The following is a 23833-nucleotide window of genomic DNA, read 5'->3' as shown; positions in this document are numbered from 1 at the left end:
TAGATGGTTCACCAAAAATTAGATCCCTCATATATTAAAAAAAAACAACAACAACAATATTTTTGAAGCCCTTCTTTCCCTTCCTGAAACTAGCCACTAATATGCATTTGTTACATCAGTCTATATTTTTAATATACTTTTCGACCTGTAAGAAATGTATCTTGCTTTAACTTGTTGAAGTTAACTAAATGGAACAAGCTGTACCTGTACTTAAAATGGTGCCTCTCATTTCTTGTACTCATATTGACACATAGTTTTTGTTTACTCATTTTATCTGCTGTATAGTATTCTGTTGTACAGGTCATTTATTTTCCTTTAAAGATAGTTCTATTTAGTGTGTGTGTGTACATATGTGTGTATGTGTGTGTTTACATGCCTTTGGAGTCTGGAAGGAGGAGTCCAGATCTTTTGGAGCTGTAATTACAGGAGTTGGAACCAAACTCTAGTCTTCTGGAAGAGCAAGCATTCTTAACTGCTGAGGCATCTATCTTTCCAGCCCCTCTATTTTCCTCTTGATGAGCCTTTAGGCTGTCACTCTTTTGTTGGCTATTAGAGACAATATGCAATCCTGTCTCCTTATGGTCCTGTTTAAAAAAAAAAAATCTTCAGATTATGAAGCTGGAGTTGGATTATGAAGTAATGTGGTATGGTGGTGCTAAAGCTTTAATAGATATTGCCAATTCCTTTCTTCATTTGGCATCATTTTCCTCCTGCTTACAGTATTCATTCTTTCTTATTCTGTTGGTGCTAGGGTTTTAGCCCAGGGCCTTCCCATCATATATGACTGCTTACTACACAGTTAAGTTTCCAACTCTTCTTGCCTGCCTTGATTTGGAGAAGTCTTTAATGCAGTTTAATACTAAAGTTTATTAATTGTTTCTTGAAATTTTCTCCCAGTCCTTGACTAATAAGGTCTTTGGTTGAATTTAAAAAGTAGTTAAAGGAAGTATCCACTCTGTGTATGTGTGTGTGTGTGCCTTGTACAGACCCTCTTTCAGAGGTTGCCATTTCTGTAGTTTCTTTTTGTGGGTTGCAGACAACTGTTCTTGTTTCATCCAGAGATCATAACTACTGATATCAGATTAGTTTAGCATAACTTTGCACCTTGGTGTGTACACATCTATGTGCTTTTATTAACAGGACCTCGTGGAGTCTTTATGCTTTTGATTTATGTCTCATGAAGGCCACATACCACGCACCTGCACCTTTTTAAACTTCACACCTTACCTTTGAATGTACTGTTTTGTTTTGTTTTTTTAATCTTAATATTGATAACATATATTTGGCTTAATTTCTGCCATTTCATCATATGCTTTCTGTATTGGCGGATTTTCTGTGATTTTTAAAATAAATCCCATTCCTAATTTTTGTTTAAATTAATGTTCTTTTTTTTTAACCTTTTCAACTTTGGTTCCCTACCCCTTCCTTTCTTTTTAAGTTTGTAAAGCTATTTGTTGAATACTCCCTCTAACTCTGGATCACACTCCTGTTGTTTTAAACAAAATCTCAATTTCATTTTACCAGTGAAGACTTGTGAGCCAGATGCTGGGGTGAAAGCCTGTCAGCTCAAATAGATACTTTTGTTTTGATTCAGAGTATCTAGAAGTAGAAAGATACTATTTCTCTTATCATCATCTTTTTCCCTAAAGAGAGAACTTTCTCCAAATGCTTTCTAACACGTTTCCCAATAGGTCCCATTGATCATGATTTAGTTTTGTTCTTTGGCAAGATAAATGCAAGTGGCTGTGGTTGGTCTGGGCCAGTCAGGAATAGGTGGCCTAGTAGAGAATTGTCACTAAAATGGCGTTGGCATTTGATGTGGTGAAAATGTCTGGATGTGAAATAAGGAGTAAACAGTATCTACTGCAGATGGCTGTCTTCCTGTCTTTGACCTTCTTGTCTGAAAAGTTGATGCCATCATTATCTAAGAGGAAAAAGGAGAATTTATACTATTTTCACTGAGTTTTCGGATAGTAACATTTTATCAACTCACTTGTTCTTAAAATAGAAGTTAACTGGCATGCCTGTGCTCCAGGTGCTATACTTAGTTTTGAGGAAGTAGCTGAATAATTGATGGGCCTTATATTCAAGTGGGCAGCTGGCCTGCAGTGTGGTGTATGGAATCGTGGAGGTAAGGGAGGAGGAAAGAGTTACTCTGAAATACACTGATTTTAGAAAATTTATTTTTCAACAGATGATGTGAGACATGTGGATTTGTGATATGAATTCATTTGAAAAGCTACTTTGGGGTAAGTTGATAATAACCGGGAATCAATGATTTCATGGTTATACTTCTCCATGGATTTTAAAACTTAAATCTGTTGGACTTTATGTCTTATATTCATTTATTAGAATTAATATGTTTTGTTTGTTTGTTTTGTTTTTTTGAGACAGAGCCTGACTGTCCTGGACTACCTTTGTAGACTAGGCTGGCCTTGACCTCCCTGAGTGCTAGGATTAAAGGCATGTGCCACCATGCCCAGCTTGTTTTAGGTTTTTTAGACAGAATTTCATTATGTAGTCCTGTCTAGCCTCAAATTTACAGAGATCCACCTGCCTCTGTTCCCAGCTCACCCTCAGGCTGGTATTAAAGGCATGTGTCACCATGCTTAGCACTAGAAAGGTTTTGTACTAAGTTCTTACTTCATTAAAATTTGAGAAACATGGCAATAAAGTATAGTCTTAGTACTACTTCATTAGTACATTGTATTCACTTCTCATTAGCAAGTCAGTCTGAAGACTTAAGTGAAGACCAGGTTCAGAAAATAAGTCTTTAGCTAGAACTACCCATAATCTTCTTATGCCACTGGGAAATCATTTACAGAACCAGTGTTGAAGATACTGGAGTAAAGTTTGCCTTTGAGCTTCTTATTGCTGTATTCCAGATGGTCATTTTCAGTGCATCCATACATAGGAAAAAGAATCTTGATTGCTTCATTGCTTTAGAAATAGTGCTTACTACTTACTGAGTGTGTTATTATTTTGGGAACTGGAAGATGGGTATGTTTTCCTTTTAAGGAAACAGAGGCCCTGAAGGACAGTGGGGTGTGCTTAGTTTCTCCAGCAGTTGTGACAACACATGAAATAGTGCCTGCAGGAGCCAGAAACTCAGGCCCAGGATTTTTTACTGGATATTGGTACCTTGTATCTAGCACATACCAAATTTCAGAGACACAGAAGATGCTTAACATAAACCAGATTGTTTGTACAGTTAAGGCAAGGTAGGGCACACTTGTTATTTAGAGAAAGTTTTATATCACCGTGAACGACTTTATCATTCAAGTTTCTTGATTTGAGCTTAGGGGCAACCTTGCATACCTCACCATTGTACATTTATACATTGATTTGTTCATTTGGAAAAATTATAATTACCTTCTGACAAAGAAATAGGTGCTATGGCAAGCTTTTTTTGTTTTTGTTTTTGTTTTTTAAATAGTTTCAGGGTTTCTCTGAGTAGCCTTGACTGTCCTGGAACTTGTTGTGTAGAGTAAACTATCATTGAACTTAGATATCTGCCTGCCTCTGCCTCCAGAGTGTTGGGATTAATGATGTGCGCTACCACCACCTGGTTTAGGCAAATTTTTAATGTCAGATGTTTTGAATGGTCTCAGTTGCTACTGATTTGTTAAAAAAAAAAAAAAAAAAAACCTCACATGACCTCATGACATATCTATCACAGCAAAAGATGGAGCTGCAGATAGAATGATGCTGGGTGTGGTGTCCTACTCTTGTAATTTTAGTACTCAGGTAGGTACAGGAAAAGACCTGTCTAAAGCTGGGGATAAACTTAATGGTAGTTTTGTTGTTGTTGTTGTTGTTGTTTTTGTTTTATACCATGTGCAAGAACCTGTTGATCATCAGCATTAGTGGAGAGGATTCAAAGAACATTTTGCTGGGTGAACTATCAGCTCTTGTAATCACAGTGCTTAGAGAATTAGGGAGGAGGATTGTGAGTCCTGGGCCAACCATAGTAAAACCTTGCCTTAAATAACAAGCAAAGGTACATAACATAGGGATGCTTACTAGACAGGCGAGGCACAGGTTTCCAGGAGCTCTTTCTGTGAGACTCATATAGACATGCTTTCCTCAAGTATGAATGATGGAGACAAGTACAATATATCTCTGGCCAGGGATTCACATGCAAGTGTTATCACCCTGAGTTCTAGTAGGATTCTGGCTATCTAGGTATATGGTTGCCATATACCAGCCTTTTCTAAGAGTAGAATTCACCAAAAAACCAATTTTATAGAAAATAAACAACTCAGTTTTAAAATTGCTTAATTGTAGGACTTGAGACTCAACTTAAAAAATAAAACAATAACATAATAAATGATAAAATTAGTGTGCATTTTTAATAATGAGATTACCTAGGAAAACATTTTAGATTTTTTTAAAGCATAATTTCTTTTTCTATCAACTTTTATAAATAGGTCTTTATGATTTTTTTAAATCCATTTTCTCAGAGTAATAAGGGATGTTATATCATACTAAATGTCTTTTACAATAAATGGGATATCATTTAAAATTATTAAGTAGTAAATCATAGTGGCTACATTCTTTTTCATCTGACAAAAACAAAATCTACCATTTTTTTCTCAGTAACAAAAGATGCTGTAAGTACCTCCCCTGTTTATATTGTGCTAGACATCTTAGCAAGGTAGCTGAATTAGAAATCAACAAACAGAAATCAATCACATTTCTCAGTTGGGCATGTGGTACACACCTTTTAATACCAGCACTTGGGAGGCAGAAACAGGTGAATCTCTGGATTGGAGCCATCTGATCTACAGAGCAAGTTCTAGGACAACCTGGACTTTACAGAGAAACCGTTTCCAAAAACCAAAAAAGAAAAGGGGAGGGGGAGGAAGAGGAATCAAGTGCATTTCTATAAACTAGTAAGAAAATATTATATCACTCAGGTAGAAGAAAATACTTAAAAATAGCTAACATGACTTGAAACAAAATTATGAGATTTATTGAACTCTGTTAATACAGAGGCCTACATAAATGGAGAGGTGGGATTTTTGTGGATTTGAAGAATCATAAGGATAGCAATTCATTCATTACTTATAGATTTATTTTAATTGAATTTGAATTACAGTAGCTTTTGGAATAAAGCTTAAAAATATAAAAATTTTAAGGAGAACCAATGAGGAAACAGTAGCAAGGCACTCCTGAAAAAGTAGTGAAAGGGCTGGGCATGATACTTGCCTTTAACCTCTATACTCACAAGGTAGAGGCAGGTAGATCTCTGAGTTTGAGGCCAGCCTCGTCTACATAGCAAGTTCCATGATAACTGGGACTACATAGACCCTATTTCAAAAAATCAAAAGCAATGAAATAATGAAAGGTGACCATCAAGATGGCTCAGTGGGTTAAAGCACTTGCTCCTAAGCCTGATAACCTGGGTTCAATCCCCATCTCTTGCCCAGGTCCTCAAACTTTTATTTTCTGAACTTAGAACCCTTCCACTTGGTAGAAAGAGAGAAATGATTCCAGCAAGTTGTCCTCTGACATCCACAAATCCTTCCACATAAATAAACACAAATAAAAATGTAATACTTTGTTTTGTTTTAGTTTGGTTTTTTGAGACAGGGTTTCTCTGTGTAGCCCTGGCTCTTTTGGAACTCAGAGATTCTCCTGCCTCTGCCCCTGAGTGCTGGGATTAAAGGTGTGCACCAACATTTTTTTTAATAGTTAAAGGAAAAAGGACTTGGGTGTGTGTGTGTGTTACCATAAGTTAGTTAAGAATAAGAACAAGTTAGTATAATTCAGAAAGCAGTTTCAGATACAAAGAGACAGGTTAGTGGAGCAGAACATACACTCACAAACTTAGTTTACAACTGGTTGGGTACTGCATGCCTTTAGGAAAGGGTGAACTGCTATTTCAGTAGGTCTCAGGCAGTATCCTTTTGGGAGACAATGACGTTGACCCCCTACTTAAAAGGAAAGACAAATGTTTTAAGTTTGACACAGAAACATTACTAGTAACAATTTCCAGGTAGAAGTCTTTCATAAGACATGGAAAAATTGAACCATAAATGATATTCTTTATTAAAGGTAAGCTGTGAGTTTGGAAAAAAATATATGTAGGGCTTATAACTGACACAACATTATATAAAGACTTTCACAGAAAGGAAAAGACAAAATAAACTACCTAATAGATTATTTTTTATTTTTATTATTAGTTACATTTTATTAACTCTGTATCCCAGCTGTCTAATAGAGTATTGAGCCAGATTTCAGTAGGTATGGGAGAAAAGAATTGGTGAATGACCACCAGCAATGACAGAGATCATAGAATACTAAATGCAAAGCTGGGTGTGGTAGTGCATGGCTAAAATGAGGCAGGAGGATCTGGAGTTACAGGCTAGCCTGGATTAAATGGTGCCCTATCTCAACAAACAAACCAGCTATGCAAGAACAAAAGATAGTGATTACACATCAAGACTGTCAAAAGTAAAAACTTCTGACAGTAGTGTTGCTAGTAGTAAATACATCAAGCTGATGATTACTAATCATAATGAAAGTATGTGTTTCTTCTGACTCGGCACAGTCTGTATATTGGAATCTGAAATTCTTGTGATGACTAAGGGACAAAGAAGAGTAGTCACATTTTTAAGTGGCCAAATAAAAATGATTTGTAATATGAAACTGAATTTCAGCAACCATAAGTAAATGGTTGGAATGTTGCTTTATTCATTTGTGGCTGATTTCTTCCTACAACACCAGAGTTCAAAAGCAGTTTACCATTTGGCCCTTTGCCAAAACAGTTTGCTAGTCAACTGCCCTAAGTAAATTTTTTTTGTTGTTGTTCCTGTATTGAGGTATGGTTACCACGCAGTGGTCAAAATAACAGAAACCTGTGTTGAATTATGGCAATCTGTCCTGAATGACTAAAAGGACACTTAGTCACTAATAGTGGAATATAAACTGTGTATTAATTTATGGCAGTCCTCAGATTTTACTTTTCAGTGTTTGAAGTGTTCTTTATATTTGGCATATATTATTTTATAAGTAGAAATATAAAATTTTAAGATGCTGTTAGAAGCCATGCAAGTTTATTACCTTTAAAAACTGATACACTAGTCAATATACTTAGTATTGCATGCCCTAAGTAGATACACTTGAGCCAGTAAAGCTCTGTTAAGAGTCTCTATCAGTATTCCAAGTCATTTTTGTTCTTCTGACCTCTGAACTTGGGATAATAAATCAGAGAACTACTTAGTGATCACAATAGTGATTTTTAAATTCTGAGTAGTTTTTCACTCTGTATGTATATATATCGTATGCATATCCTTAATTAGAAATCTGAAACTATCTCAAATCTGAAACACTGAGTGCAGGCAAAACACTCAAAATGTCTTAGATTTTAGAACATTTCAGATTTTTTATTGTGGAGCTAAGCAAGTTAAGTCTAAGCAAATATTGCAAAATCGAAAAACAAACAAACAAACAAAACACCTCTAAAATCTGAACAGTCCTTTCCCCAAGCATTTTATATAAAGGATGCACAAACAGACTTAAAAAAAATGCACACAGATTATTAGGTAGAAGTGTTTTCTTCTTAGGTGTCTGGATGTGAAAAGACATGTTTTGTAAATGAACTGATAATAATATATATTAGTATAACCATCATTAGAGTTTAAAGAATGGGTATGGGGATATACGTAGTTGATAAAGGGCTTGTATAAGCTCCTGTATTTGATTCCTCACTCCACAAAAACCTATTGTTTTGGTGCATTCCTGTAGTCTCAGCCCTGGCGTGGCAGAGGCTGGAGGAGCAGGTCATTCTTGGCTTCCTAGGAGTTTTAGGTCCTCTTGGTCTACATGAGACCCAGGTTTGTTTTGTTTTGTTTCTCACTGCATTAGCAGTCAGATTCTTTGCCAGGTAATCTTCTGTATGAAATGGCTCAAATATAAATTTACATATGTAGCTTTTGTGCTGAGAGCCATTGTTTTGTGACATTGTGTTCTGTAATCCCAGAGCTTTTCCGTAGTTACTAGTAACTACTCGCTGCATATAACAGTCAAATATTACATTTGAGTGTATGTGATTTGAGGTAGAAAAAGTCAGTAGCACCTTTGTTTTCTTTACCTTGCAGTCAGAAAATGCTGTTCTGATGAAAAAACATGTAGGAGATCAGAGACTTGAACAGAAGTAATAATTCTTTATGCTTACAAGTATCATTTAGTACCTCTTTGGGTGACTTTCTGGCTGCCATAGCTGCCTTGTAAAGAACTACTCTCTTAAGTATTTCATTGATGAAGTTACCTGTCCTGGATGGTTCAGATAATCCATCTTTGCTGGCCACCTTTCTAAGATGCTGGCACATGGCTGTCAGCCTGCTGCTTCAAGACATCTGCTCACATGACTTTCAGCCTGGGGCCCAAGTACAAGATGTTCCCTTGCTTTCCTTGGTCGAATAAACTTGGTCTGTTTCTTTCCTGGTCAGCAGTCTATTCAGTGACATGGTTCTCAGGCTATTCCAGAGCTTTCCAAGATAAACATTTACTTGTTAGAAACAATTTTAGTTAGAGTATCCCAGTTGATCAGAGTTGTGAATGAGTTCTTCCTGTTATTTTCTAATGATGATGTAAAAGTGTCATGGAATGTAGAAGAGTGGGAAGTAGAAACTAAAAAATGGGGAACATCAGAGGAAGACTAGGTCTTAGACTTTCTACCTTTTCCTGCAGTGTGTTGTGGGAATGTTTTCTGGGTGAGTAGTGACTTGAGGGTTGTGCATAGGATTTGGTGGGGAAAAGAGGATAGAAATCAGTTTGAAAGACTGCAGTACTGGCTGTAGGAGAGCTGGATATTCAGACTGAGATCACTGGTTGTTGATGCTCTTGTGCTAATTGTTTTGGCTTTTGCCTTAGAATTCAATAGAACAGTTGGACAGAAAGGGAATTAAGACCCATGTTTTGATGAGACTGAAATAGTAGCTTACTGCTGTTTTAATTTACATATCCAGTTATAGGAAAATAAGTACATTTTTATACAATTTTATTGGCTATTTCTCTTTTGTGAAGAGCTATTTACATCCTCTACCTTTTTTATTATTGGCTATTGCTCTGTAAGGGTTATTTATATAAGCTGGGCATGGTGGTGCACACCTGTAATCTCGGAGAGGCAGAGGCAGATGGATCTCTCTGAGTTCAAGGCCAGCCTGTGTACAGCTGAGTCAAGGACAGCCAGGGTTACACAGAGAAACCCTGTCTCAAAAAAAACAAAACAAAAAAAAACAACAAAATAAAACACCCCCCAAAGTTATTTCTATAATAATGGGATTTCTTGTTAATGAAATTAATTTATTAATAATTAATGATGTTAAATTAATTATATGATACATTTCCTACGTATTGAATTTAAGACAGTCTTTTTTTCTTTTTATAGGGTATGACTGTGATTTCTGATGAAACCAGATTGGAATAATTTTCATGATATTTGTATATTTATATATATATATTTTAAAATTTTACATTTGACTTAAAGTGCCATGAGAAAATTTGCATATTGCAAGGTGGTTCTGGCCACCTCCTTGGTTTGGGTACTCTTGGATATGTTCCTGCTGCTTTACTTCAGTGAATGCAACAAATGTGATGAGAAAAAGGAGAGAGGACTTCCTGCTGGAGATGGTGAGCGGCCTTTTCTATAACTTTTCTTAAGTATATTGGTCATTTTACTAATGTGAATAATAAAATTCTATATTTTATATTTAAAATTTAGATTTATAGCTGTATATTAATCCGTATAAATTTAAATTTTTATGTTATATTTTATACAATTAGATTTATATATAGATTTAAATTTTAAGGTAAATTGTAGCCCCTATGTTCCTATGTTGTGATTATATTTCTAACAGTGTTGTGATTGTTTCTTCTGACAGTTGAATGTTAAATTGTCATTGATTTGCTAAGTTTAGTTTTTTAATTTAATTATAAATATAATTAATTTTCTATAAAGTATGTTACCAAGTGATATAGGGAATCTCGTAGTTGGAACTATCAAAATTATAGATTGATCTAATGCCATAATTCAGAATGGAACACTGAAGCTTTGTTAGCAAGTATCAAGTCTCCTGTTTGTCTATCTCATTCTCTAGAGCAGTGGTTCTTTCTCTCTCTTTTTTCTTGATTCTTTTTAATTTATGCACTCCCCATTTATTTATTGGTTTATTTATTTATTTGTTACATATATAGTATTCTGCCTGCACACCAGCAGAGGGCACCAGATCTCATTATAGATGGTTGTCAGCCATGATCGGGGAATTGAACTCAGGCCCTTTGGAAGAATAGCCAGTGCTCTTAACCTCTGAACCATCTCTCTAGCCCCAAGCAGTGATTCTCAACCTTCCTAACGCTATGACTATTTAATACAGTTCTACATGTTGTGCGGACCCTCAACCATAAAATTATTTTCGTTGCTACTTCATAACTAATTTTGCTACTGTTTTGAATTATAATGTAAATATCTGTTTTCTGATATGGATCTTGGGTGGCCTCTGTGAAAGGGTTGTTTTATACCCTCCCCACAAGGGGTGTGGCCCACAGGTTCAGAACCTCTAGGGGAAGAAATCTTTAAAAGTACTGGGGAATTCTATTTGCTCATATTGTAGATAGCTTCAATTAGCACTTTCAAGGAAAGCTATAGATTATCTTGCAGTGAGATCATTGCAGTGTTGTGGGAAGCAAAGAAAACACAAAGGACCTGGATAGGTAATGCTGATGTTTTGGCAGGGAACATGAGAAATTCGGGTTTTTGTTTGTTTGTTATTATTTGTTTTTGACAAACAGGGTTTCTCTGTGTAGCCTTTGCTATCCTGGAATTTCCTCTGTAGACCACCTGCTTCTGCCTCCTAAGTAATGGGATTAAAGGTGTGCACCACCACCCCTGGCTTGGCAGTTTTACTCTTATAAAAATGATATGTCGTTATTCTTCCAGTTCAAATTTTCTTTGACTCTTCAGTTTTTATAACGAGGAAGACACTTGGTCCAAAATTTGTGATCTAAAAGTTATTTATTTATGTTAGTAACTGTGTATGCTTAACCATAATTTTTTTAGATGGGTTTATAGTACCAGTTCTGCTTAGTTGCTAGAACAGGATGTTAATGATACCTAGATTAGCCCCATCAATCTACTTATAAGTTCATGAAATAATACTTTATGGCCCTGCTGCTATATAAATAACATTGTTGAGTGACAAAACACTGCCTTCCTAACTGTGGATAGAGCTGGACACCCTGCTCCCTTTAGACAAAGGACAACTGTTATTTCTCACTGGTATGAAACTTGCTGTTCCTACCCCAGACAGAGTGACTTACTTCTCCTTCAACCAACTTTAGTGTATTGTCAGTTAGAGTGAGAGCTTTTGGTTTCCATATGGAATTCAGAGGCTTAAAAGCAAGTGAGAATAGGGACACTGTCATGCCTGAAAACTCACTTGGAGAATGTGTTTAAAGCTCTGACAGATGCTGGACAAGAGCAGAGAAAGAGCTGGAGAGATGGCTTAGTAGTTAAGATCACACTAGCTGCTCCTGAAGAGGACTTGGGTTCAGTTCCCTGCACCCACACAGTAGCTCACAGCCATGTGCAACTCCAATTGTAGGGAATTTGATACATAATGTGTAGGCAAAGCACTCATACACATAAATAAAATAAATACATCTAAAAAGAATTTCTCCCTTCAAGAAACTTGTCAAAGCTAAGCATGATGCCTGCAGTGTTGGCATTTGTTAGGGTGAAAGAGGATCTTGTGGCATGCTGTGGATTTTGACCCATCTGCAGGCAGTGGTCAAGCCCTCAAAGGATTTCAGACAAGGCGTTAAGTCGTCTAACAAGATTGGCACTTTTGAATGAATTGGTAGTTGTGGCTAGAGTGGACTAGAAGAGAACACGGGTAGCAAGAACTAGTTAGAGGCTATCATTGAAAGTTTGGAAGAAAGAAAAGTTTAAGTTGACCCTCATATGTTGCTTAAATAGATTGCTGAGGCAGACTCCCAGAAGAGGAGGAGCTTGGATGAGACTCTGGGTCTTAGAAGCCCAGGAATAAGTATTGTTCAAGTATTACTGAGATGTAGTTTGTTTCCTCCCTTGTCCCTCTGATGCATCCACACAGTAGACTCTTTTTTTCTCCTGTGTTTCCAATATGTTTCGTAATAAGGTTTCTGATGACTGTTCTAAGTTCCATTTCAGAGAATATAAGCATGGAAGGCAGTGATTGTGTGTACTATTGAAAAAAAGAGATCTGCAGCTTCTTTCAGACACTTCAGCATGAGGAAGTGGATAAACAAGGTTAAAGAAATATCTGTGCACACATATGTTTTGTACTTTGAGAGAGCCGTATTGGTGAAAAGAGGGAAGAGGAAATTATCAGCAAGTAGGACAATGCAGTATTGAAATTGCAAGAAAGGGGTCATTCATGAAGATCCTAAGGTTAATGTGGTTTTGAGAACCACTAGTAGCATAGACTTCAAAGAAAAGGAGTTAACTTTTGTATGAAAGTACAAAGTAATAGAGAAATGGGTTGGAAATAACAGCATGAAATGAGGTGATAATGCTTTGCCTGTGGAGAAAAAGTGAACCCAGTCATTTCAGAAAAGGTTATGAGGTTAGTGAGCCTCTTTCGGAGAGCTGGATTTGAGTTAGATCTTGAGGAGACAAATGAAGTAGTTTTTTGATGGCCTGGGGGGTACCTGGTGTTGAATTGAGAAGGATATCATCAGTGGGAGAGCATTACTTTGAAGAAACACTGCTAGCTTTCTGCCACTGTAACAAGCATGAAAGGTAAATCACTGCTGCTTTTAGACCTGTGTATGGCAAGGGCAGAGTGTGTAGTAGAGGAAGCTGCCCACCTGTGATGACCAGGAAACAATGAAGTGGGTGGGGGCCACAGGATCTGAATATCCCCTTCATGGATATGTACTCACTTGCTGGTTTCACCTCTTAAACATTCACTTGCTTGGCAGACAGGCAGGATTTGTGTTTTTAAAACTACATTACTTGAGTTTCTTATAATTCCAGATATTTAAATCTCCATCTTAAAATCACAGCAACAATGAGGAAATTATTATATATCTCTTTTTTTCTTAGTGAATCTGTGGATACATTTATATATTCTTGAGAGAGTTGATGAAAACACTGAATAACTTCATATTTTGTAGGATCTTGCTCTGGTGTCCCTTATGCTCCTTTGCTCTTAGATCTCTGCTGAAAGAATTCAGACAGAACACACAGTAGTGTAAACAGTGTGTTACAAAGTGAACTAGGTCACCCTCAATAGATGAGAATGGGCAGTGGCCAAAGGGACCATTGAAAAGTAGGACACTGAGAGTGGCCAGAAAGACCATTGTACAATGTAGGAAAGTCTCAGGGGGTTAGAGTGGCCAGTGACTAGTAAGACCATTGTGCTCACCTGCAGTTTTTTATGGGCTTTGTACTGTTTCTAAAGTCTCTGACCACTTGGTTCTTCAGATGACTGACAGACCTATCTTTCAGACAGTCTAGAATGTTCAGCTCTACCCAGAGCCAGGGTTTCAGGGATGGGATTGTGTTATCCAGTTTGTGTAGCAAGCACTCTAATGACTGGACCATCTGCTTAGCCCTGTACTATAATTTCAGTGACATTTCAAAGCTTAAAAAGGGGCAGTTGTGGTGACGTTTTCCTTCTTTCAGTCAGTGGGGGAGGTGGTATATACATATGTGTGTGCTTATACGTATGTATGGCACACAGATGTCAGAGTTGATGTCTGGTATCTTCCTTTATCGCTTTGTGTCCTAATTTTTTTTTCCCCCTGCAGTTTTTTGAGACAGAATTTCTCTGTGTAGCCTTGGCTGTCCTGGAACTCACTCTAGATCAGGCTGGCCTCAAACTCAGAGATTCACATACCTCCAGCTCCCAAGTGCTGGGATTAAAGGTGAATGCTACCACTGGCCCAGGTAATGTGTTATTTTTTTTGAGACAGGTTTTCTTAAGCTGACGCTCACTTATTGGGCATAATTATCCAGCCAGAAATCCCCAAAGGTCCTCCTGTCTGCTTCTCTAGCACTGGGGTTGCAGCCACGTGCTGCTCCACTCAACTTTCTGACAAGCACTTTATCAACTTTACTTCCAGTTTAGGAGAGTCAGTTGTGATATTTCTTCCTTCTTTTAGGTATCACTGTTTTCACTCACTAAATTAGTGTGCTAAGAAGATGAGAAAGGGTGAACAAAGCTTATTTTCAAGGAAAAGATGAAGCAAGCCTCTTCCCTGTAGATCTGCTGGTCATAGAAGATGTCCAAGAAGAAACAAAACAAAAACACCAACCAAACAACTAAACCAACCAACCAAACCAAACCCCTACCAAGCATAAGGTCTTCTACCCATTGCCCTCAGAATCCCCAAGACTAAATAGGAATAATACTTACTAGTAGGACCTTCAGGAACCAGTAACAAGATTAATTTTACACCTATCTATATAGTGCTGTGTGTGGCATGTGTGCATTGGAGGTAAGCGGACAACCTGCACGTAGGACTGGATTTCAGCCTCTTCACAGTGTAGGTTCTAGGCCTCAAACTCAGGTTGTTGAGCCAGCTGTTAAGCACCTTTATCTACTGAGTTGTTCCAGTAGACTCGTAACAACTGAGAGCCTGTGATTTCAGTTCTTGGTTGTATAAACTGCTGATTATAAGGACGGCTGTCTTCTCAGTGATACTCAGGTCTGCTGATAGTGTCTGCCTGGCTACTTTGTAGTATTGGTAGTTGCCTGTACCACACCTCAGACAGCACCTACTGACTTGTACTTAGGCAGATGATGTCGATCTGAGAAGGCTTTTCTGTGTCCTTAAAGTTACCATTTTTGTATAGAGGCACTTTCAGAACACTTAAAAAACAAAAACAAACAAACAAAAAACATGACTCACTACTAGAAAATAAAGCTTTCCAGGTTTAAAAATAAGTAAGTAGGCTGGAGAGACAGCCCAGCAGTTAAGAGCAGTTGTTCCTATAGAAGACTGGGTTCAAGTCTCAGAACACACATAATGGCTCACAGCCATATGTAACTTTAGTCCCAAGGGATCAGATGCCTTCTGACTCCTCGGGCACCAGGCATGCCTGTGGTGTACATGTATACATGTAGGGAACACTCATACCCATAAAAATAAGTCTAAAAAGTAATAAAGAAATTGTAAACAAAACTTATTTTTTATGCCATTCTTGCTCTTTCTGCCTTCTCTTATTCACCCTGTGCAGATGACAGCTCTAATACAGTAACTTCTAAGTTTGGCGTATCCTTCAGCTTAAAATTCCTTGGAACTTTTTTTTTTAACTCTTAAAAGCATAGTAGAGCAGAATCTGCAGAATGCTCATTATCTGGCACGGTGCTCTTGTTCACAACACAGTTACCTCCATACAGCATTACTTAGGAGTAGTTATGCTTGGTACTCCACCTCACATGCTCACTATATATAAACTATAGATAAACTCCAGCATTTTCATCTGAACCTGCTCATTAGTTCAGTGTAAAGCTACTGTGAAACACTTGACTAAGCTTCTGTAGAGCTTACATGTCAGAGCCATGATCTAGTGTTCTGGGCTTGTGTTAAGTTTATTAATTGTGAGAGATGGTGGCTGATGAGAGACATGGAAAGAAGTCCTGGAAGGACAAATTGTGTGGCAGTGGAGTGATGATAGTTGATTCTGGGCCAAAGGTAAATGACAGTCTCCAGGAACATGAATTTGTGCTTCTCCGGTTGATGTTTCACTATGAAAGTGGTGACATGAGTGTTTCTTAGTCACAGAACAAATGAAAGTTACAGATCAGCATGCTTGTCAGATACATTGGTGACAGCTACAGGTAGGCACTTTACAGCAAAGTAGGGAGTTCTCTACAATGGGTATCTAATGATATCCTTAGCTTTTGGATTGGTAGTGGTTAGAGGTGTGCTAAGAATACATTTCAAAGTTATCATGTAGTCAAAAGGTCATTGAAGATAGCCAAAGATAATTTGACTGTGGACCTTCAACATTCCAACTCTCCATAGTCACAGAGTTCTTTTTTTTTTTTTTTTTTTTTCTATTTTGGTTTTTTATTAGAATGAACATCTTCAGTTAACTAATTACTTCTTTACATAGTTTATTTTTGATGTTTTATACATATATACAATGTATAGCAAATACATTCATATCCCTATTACCTTCTAGAATCCCCATTTCTTTCTTTCTTATTTATTTATTTACTGTTAATTACACTTTATTCATTTTGTATGCCCCCATAAGCCCCTCCCTCCTTCCCTCCCTACCCCACTCTCCTTCCCCCTTCCTCATGCATGCCCCTCCCCAAGTCCACTGATAGCGGAGGTCCTCTTCTCCTTCCTTCTGATCTTAGTCTATCAGATCGCCTCAGGAGTGGCTGCATTGTCATCTTCTGTGGCCTGGTAAGGCTGCTCCCCCCACAGGGGGAGGTGATCAAAGAGCAGGCCAATCAGATTATGTCAGAGGCAGTCCCTCTTCCCTTTACTATGTAACCCACTTGGACACTAAACTGCCATGGGCTACATCTGTGCAGGGGTTCTAGGTTATCTCCATGAATAGTCCTTGGTTGGAGTGTGAGTCTCTGGGAAGTTCCCTGTGTTCAAAGTTTTCTGGTTCTGTTGCTCTCCTTGTGTGGTTCCCGTCCTCTCCAGCTCTTACTATTTCCCACTTCTTACATAAGATTCCATGCACTCTGCTCAACAGTTGGCCATAAGTCTCAGCGTCTGCTTTGATTGTCTGCAGGGCAGAGGCTTTCAGAGGCCCTCAGTCACAGAGTTCTAATCAGTCAGCCAACATTGTACAGTCTTCAACATAGGTCTGTCTTTTGGAGACTTCAGGTTGTAAGAATAATGAATAACTTATTTAGAAAGGAAAGGGAAGCCATTTTAGTTGCCTTTAAAAGATGGGGTAGTAGTTTCCTATGGTAAAGATAGAATTGGGAAGGGGGATATCAGAGGTGGCAGCCTGCCTGAGAGCAGGGAGGAAAAGGCATAATTAGATGGAAGTGGCAGCCATTGAGCCAAAGGAGGGAATGCTGAGGAGTACTCAGCAGGCTTAGAAAATTAGGTTAAATTCCATGAAGGGAAGTGAGTAGCAGTGAAGCCTGTTTACATCTAGGAAGGCTGCAGCGGTGGTTTCCGAGGTATCTGCAAAGCCGTTTAAGATTCTAAATGAAAAAGAGTAAGTCTGAGAGGCCAGTGTCACTTCGCCAACATGGGGCAACTGTGCAGGCTGGGAGGACCCAGAAGAGGCTCTATTGTTGAGGACACAGTTTTCACTTGAATGTTGTTACTCGAAAGCTTGCATGAGTTGTCATGAAATTAGTGTCAGTTAAGCTTCTTCCTTCTTCTTAGTTCTAGAGCCAGTACAGAAGCCTCATGAAGGTCCTGGAGAAATGGGGAAGCCAGTCGTCATTCCTAAAGAGGATCAAGAAAAGATGAAAGAGATGTTTAAAATCAATCAGTTCAATTTAATGGCAAGTGAGATGATTGCACTCAACAGATCTTTACCAGATGTGAGGTTAGAGGGGTAAGTACATAGTGTGTCCTGGTTGCACTTGAATGGAAGGCTTGTCTGCATTACCCAGGAGTCCTTTGCCTTAGTGCTGTTTTTTCTGTCACAGGTGCTGTTTAACTCTACTTAATTCTAAGTTAAGTGCTGATGTTACTGTTACTGTTCTGCTGACTCAGGAACTAGGAAAGTGATTACTTCTCCTAATGGATTATTAGGGTATACCAAACACAAAAAATATTCATGTGTCCAATCTTTTACAGAAAGACTTTAGGTGTATGTATTGATGCAGTGGAATATGCAGTCCCACGTATACACCTGCTATGCAGCATCATCCAAAACAATATATGTACAATCCCAGAAAGTTCCCCTTATTTTCATTTCCAGTTACTTCTCCCACCTCCAGAGACAACCTTTGTTTGGACCCTTGTATACAGAGGTGATATACTTCTCCATTGTGGAAAACAGGAAAGTCTATACTTGTGCTGCACAACACTGTGCCAGTAGACAGGAGTACTGACTCAAATGCGTAAATCCTTAAAGGGAGCTGGAGAGATGTGCATGAGTCAGCATTCACTGCTCTTGTAGAGGGCCCAAGTTTCACTCAAAGCACCTACAGTGGGCAGCTCACAACCACTTATAATTCCAGTTTCAGGGGGATCTAACTCCCTCTTCTGGCCTCTGAGGGCACCTGCGCTCACATGTACATTTTACACATACACAATTACAAAGGAAAATCTTTTTAAAAAAAAACTCAAGGATATACATGCCATGTGCCTTTATAAGTAGATATTAGAAGCATATTTTAAAAATTAGATCAAAACCTTTAATGCCTCAAATATCAGCACTTGGCAGGCATATCTCTTTTAAGTTCAAGGCCAACCTGGTCTATACAATGAGTTCTAGGGATATATAGACTCTATCTCAAAACAAACAGAACAAAAACAAAACAAAACCTGAAATTTTAAATCAAATTACCAGTTCCTACAAAATTATAAGTGATGCCAGAGAAAAGCAAAAATGGTAAAATAGTATAACTATTAAATCAATAAATTGTATAAGGCCTTTGTAAATGGACATATATAAACAAATAATAACAAATTTCCAGTCATACACAGCCTTGTCACTAAATTACATTTTTTGTACATCTAAGGAAGAAACAAAGCCAGGCTTTTATCAGAAAAAGAAGGAGCATACTAGTGTGCATCATGAAGTCAGTGATCAGTGTAAAAGTTAGATAAGGACATAATAAACAAGAAGTGTTAGCCTAATCTCACTAATAGGGTAGACATGGATTTATGAGTGAAAAGTTATTTGAATCTAGCAATATATAAATTTCATACATTGAAGCCAAACGTCCATACCTAAGAAGATGGTTAAAGGTGAAATTCACTACAGTAGCAGAAAAAGGGTATGTTGATGTGTTTGTTTCATTAAATACAGAGACAATATTTGTTAAAATTTGTTGCTGTCATGATACGCCTTAGGAGCTTCAAAGGGTACTTCCTTAATCTGATCTGTAGGCTGTCTGAACAGAGCAGCACAGAAACCCCTTACAGCAAATACTCATATTGAATAGTGACCCCGAGAACTCAGGGACAGGTGCAGTGCTTGGTGCACTACTTCTGTTCAGTGTTCACATTGGTTGTCTGCCACGTGTGCGGTACATTTGGCACTCGAGGCTGGGCAGGAGGATTGTGAGTTTGAGGAAAGCCTAGATATGCATAAGCCCTGCCTCAGCCTTATTCTCAACCTCCAACCCTCAAATGGGTTATAGATAGAGAATTATCATCCATAAGGTGATGGTTTGGGGGGGGGTCTATTATTCTAAGGAAGAGATAGTAGTATATGTTAGTTTTTCAGGCAAAAGCTAGAAGATATTTTTAAAATATCCTTTTAGATATTATTGAACATATCAAATGTGGGGGATCTGCGCTTTGAAGGAAATTCTGAAGTGTTATTGAGAAATGAAATACCTAAATAAATGAAGACAATACCCTATGTTTAACATAATATTATAAAGATGTTGATTCTCTCAAATTTATTTAACTTAGTGTAGTTCTAATCATAAGTGTGTGTGTGTGTGTGTGTGTGTGTGTGTGTGATTTGATTGTTGATTATGCTACTGGAAATACAAAGAGCTGGAAGAGCCAGGAATTGTAAAATTATGAAGATTTCTTTAAAACCTATAGTAATCAAGATAGGAAGTTCTTACAAAATTAGGATAGATTGGTGGAACATAAGCAGGGAGTTTTATTCACATCTCATACATTACAGCATTTAGGAATCAGAGGCAGAAAGATTTCTGTGAGTTGTTCCAGGACAGCTAGGGCTACACGATGAGACCCTATCTCAAACAACAACAAATAGTAAACAGAATAGGATACTTTGAAGTAGTAGAAATGAACAAAAGCTCCATGTCATTCCAAGGATGAATCTCACCAACATAATAAATAGCAAAATAATCATACAATGCATATAGAGAGAAATACTGCTTGCGAAAAAGTCAAAACAGACCAAATAAAACTTGTGGAACCACCATAGTTTCTCCTTTGGGACAAATGAGATGGCAACAGCAACAGGGTAGTTTGTGATGTGACAGTGTTTTCTTCTCACTTAGTAACAGTTACATGGTTTTTTGCTCTGTGCTAGCTCATTCAGCTCACATTTGTTGGGTGTGTTTGTTTTGTTTTTGCAGTTCTGGGAATTCAGCCCAACAAATTTGTTTTGTGTACTCTGTATTTGGTATACTTCATAATATAGTCAATTTGGAAATGAGGGGGATGTGAAGCACTTTATAGCAGCGCGTGGAGATAAGGCAGCTGTGATGGTGTGTGGCTTGAGAGTATAAAACGGTATTTGTGTGTTGATGAAAATGACTCAAGTGAGGGAAATTAAAAGGAGGTGGTTAAGAGCAAAGGCTTTGGGGCATCAGGTGAGATGGTACATAGATAAGAACAGATCATTTGTGCCTCCTATAGAGGAAAAAGCATGATTTTATAGTTCAGATACTTGTAGGATGGTGTATGTATGTTGGTGACATTATGGAAATTCACTTCAGAAGCTTTTATTTCCTTTTTGAAGTTGGAAACACAGTTTTAAGTGCGAAGGGCAAGAGTAGTTTAGGAATCTGAGATGCGAGAGAGCTCGAAGGAAAGCAGTAGTGCTGCTAGTGTGAGGAGAGAGCCCACTTGAGGGGTAGGCTGGCTTTTGTGAGCCACATTGAATAACCCAAGCACAGATGCACAACTAGGACAAAGTTGGATTGAGCTAAGTCTTCATTAAGTTTACCTTTATTCTAGCTTTCTGTTTAATATTGTTTGCATTTTGTTCCCACCTTTTCTGTTTTGCTAATGGGCACAATTTTAGCTGATTCAAATATCAGCTTCCCGGTATTGCTTTGGGGCTATACATTTTGTTTTCATTCATTTCGCATAACATCTGGGCATGCTGTAATGGTGGATTTAGTTTTACTTGTTTTCATGTGTGTTCATATCAGTGTAATATAGTTTTGATCTGAACATTCATATTTTCTTTAAGTGTTGGGCATTTCTCAGATACAGATACATTAACTCCAGTTTGATCTTCTGGACCAACTTGTATATAATAACTTGATAATGACATAGTCCAAGTCTGGCATTTCCATTTACTAACTTATGATTACCAGACTCTGTATTTCAGAGAAGTTATTTCCTCTCACAAGTGTGATTGTGAGGATTGATCCAGTGCTGTGATGTTACCCAGCACCTAGGATCCAGAAGGCCAAGAGTGAGCACTGTGTCCACTGAGGATTCTTGAGAGAACCTGGTTTCCAAGGAGGATTCATAGTGAAATGCCAAGTCAGAAATACAGACTAGCCTTAGCTCAAACTCACGCTGGAGCTGGGCAGCAACTGTGTTCCGAGTAGCTTCCTAAATGGAAAGATACTGTCCCTAGCCTGTGACTTGCTCACCACATTTTTAAGTCCAAAAAACCCCCCTTGTTTCTAGAATATAAACTTAACTAGTTTGGATCATCCTGTGAATTTTACTGCCTTATGAGTTGCCAAGATCATTCATATTTACTTATAGACACTGGAGGAAAGAATGGCATTGTTCAGTGTTAAGATTGTTTTCTAATATGTGATCTTAGGAAAGGAGCCCTACAACAAATTCCAAGTTAGTCAGTAGTTCACTCTTACATGTTTAAGAAGTAATAATGGTACCACTTGCCACGTACTAATTGGGTAGCAGTCTGTGTAAATACCATACTTAAATAGTTGTCAAAATCAGACCTTGACTAAATGACCTGTCTTGTGTACATAATAAGTAACCCAAATGAAATTGGATTCCCGGTCTCCATGGCTGTGCTGCTGCTTTTATGGTTAATCTCAGTCAGTCCTAACTTGAGTGTATACAGGCAGGACCTGTAACAGCACTCAGCACTGCTTGCTAGGTAGCCAGGCTTCTTATAAATGTTACATTATTGTTGGTAAAAAGCTAGTAATCGACCAGAGTTAGTAGGTCATGAAAAGTGCCATGGAGAAGAGGATTAGAGTATATGTGATAGGTGTTTTTACCTTTACTTAAACCTCCTTTCTGAGTTCTATCATATACTACTGCAGCGTTAGGATATATATATATATATATATAATGTATCTAATGTATGTATGTATATAATGTATACATATATATGTATATAATGTATATATGTATATAATGTATATATAATGTATATATAATATCATAAATGTTGAATTTGATACGTGGTTAAACCACTTACTAGCTGTCAGTTTGACCAAGCTTCTTAATTTCTCTACTCTTAGTTTCCTCATCTGTAAAACTCCTAATTTCAGGATACTTTAAAACGTTAGTTAGCAGGACCTTTGCAGTGCCTTGAGAATTAGAATAGCCTTGAATTTTAACCACGGAAAGAAAAGATCCCGGAAAAACTTCGTCTCTTGCTAAGGAACTAGGCAGGATTGGAGAGGAGCTATTTTCCTCTTTCCCTTTCTTTACTACTGCAGCCTTCAGGCAGTTTTACATAGCGACACAGTGGCAGCAGTGAAGAGAGAAGAGAAATCCTTTCTCTGACCAGAGGCCATCTGGTCCCCAGAGCATAGGTAGAGTTCCCACTGCTTTCCTTTCTCTGTTTCCTGCCACTACACGTAATAGTGCAGATTCAGAAGTGCTGATGTCTATCAATATTGAATGGAAAAATAAATTACTACATATGTTCATAACACAAAGAGTATACAGCAATAAAAATAAACTCAAATGCTGGCTCAGCCATTGAGAGCACTGGCTGCTCTTCTGGAGGACCTGGCTTCAATTCCCAGCATCCATACCATCTCACAAACCATCTCCAACACCAGTACCAGGGGATCAAATACCCTCTTTTGGCCACTGCAGGCACCAGGTGTACACATGGCACACAGACAGGTATGCACACAGATAGAATACCCATACACATAAAATAAAATAAAATAAAATAAAATAAAATAAAATAAAATTGAAAATAAATGTGCTGTTACACATTATAGTGTGGATGTTATACATATAATGTTGAGTGTAAAGAATTCAGACAGAAGGATATGCTGTGCACCAGTACTTAGGTTGTCCTGGGACTTAGTTCTTGCTGAGATCTTTTCAAGGAATCTGCAAGGTGAGATCCCATTTTCATAATACAAAAATGTTTTTCCTTTTTGTTCTTAAATTTTCAACTAGTAAACAAAAATCTTGAAGGGCTTGGTGAATTAATAACTAGGCAAAGGAAAGATCATATAATAGTTTGTATACGGAAAGCTTAATGTGAAAGCTATTGCCTCTAATGGGTCTAACCATAAGGGGGTGTCTTAGTTACTGTTTTATTGCTGTGAAGACACACCATGACCAGCTTATAATAAAAAAAAAGCATTTCATTGGGGCTTCCTTATAGTTTAGAGGGTAGTTCGTGATCATGGTGGCAGGCAGGCATGACACTGGAGTAGTAGCTCCACACTCAGGAGGCAGAGAGTGGAGACTAAGCTTAGTCTAAGCTTTTGAAACCTCAAAGCCCACACCTAGTGACACACCTCCTCCAACAAGGCCACACCTCCTAATCTTTCCTACAGTCTGTCAGCTGAGGACCAGGTATTTAAATATATGAGTCTGTGGGGGCCATTCTCATTCAAACCATCACAAGGGATTAAGACAATTATAATAGATAACCTAGGATTTGAAGGAAAGTATCAAGAAGAAAATTATGGAAGGGAGCCCCCTGTGCCTGTAATGTACACCTCTTTGGAGAAGGACTGATTACATTTACTGATAGCAGAAAAGTTTGTTGCTG

The 23833-nt window shown here is 37.9% G+C and overlaps 1 protein-coding gene across 3 annotated transcripts in view; it reads left to right on the top strand.

The window, feature by feature from the left end:
- Galnt1 (polypeptide N-acetylgalactosaminyltransferase 1) overlaps positions 1–23833 on the top strand; it is a 79895-nt gene that overhangs the window by 23055 nt on the left and 33007 nt on the right. For all 3 annotated transcript variants that reach the window (XM_055625475.1, XM_055625476.1, XM_055625473.1), the window contains exons 2-4: positions 2195–2249; positions 9398–9639; positions 17368–17542. In XM_055625475.1, coding sequence (XP_055481450.1) covers positions 9501–9639; positions 17368–17542 — 314 coding nt within the window. In that variant the 5' untranslated portion in view covers positions 2195–2249; positions 9398–9500. The remainder of the gene's footprint in view (positions 1–2194; positions 2250–9397; positions 9640–17367; positions 17543–23833) is intronic.

Source organism: Psammomys obesus, unplaced genomic scaffold, assembly GCF_907164565.1.
Source record: "Psammomys obesus unplaced genomic scaffold, mPsaObe1.curated_primary_1811, whole genome shotgun sequence".
Classification (NCBI taxonomy): Eukaryota; Metazoa; Chordata; class Mammalia; order Rodentia; family Muridae; genus Psammomys; species Psammomys obesus.
The sequence above is the reverse complement of the archived record's forward strand: the minus strand, read 5'-3'. Positions and strand labels throughout refer to the sequence as shown.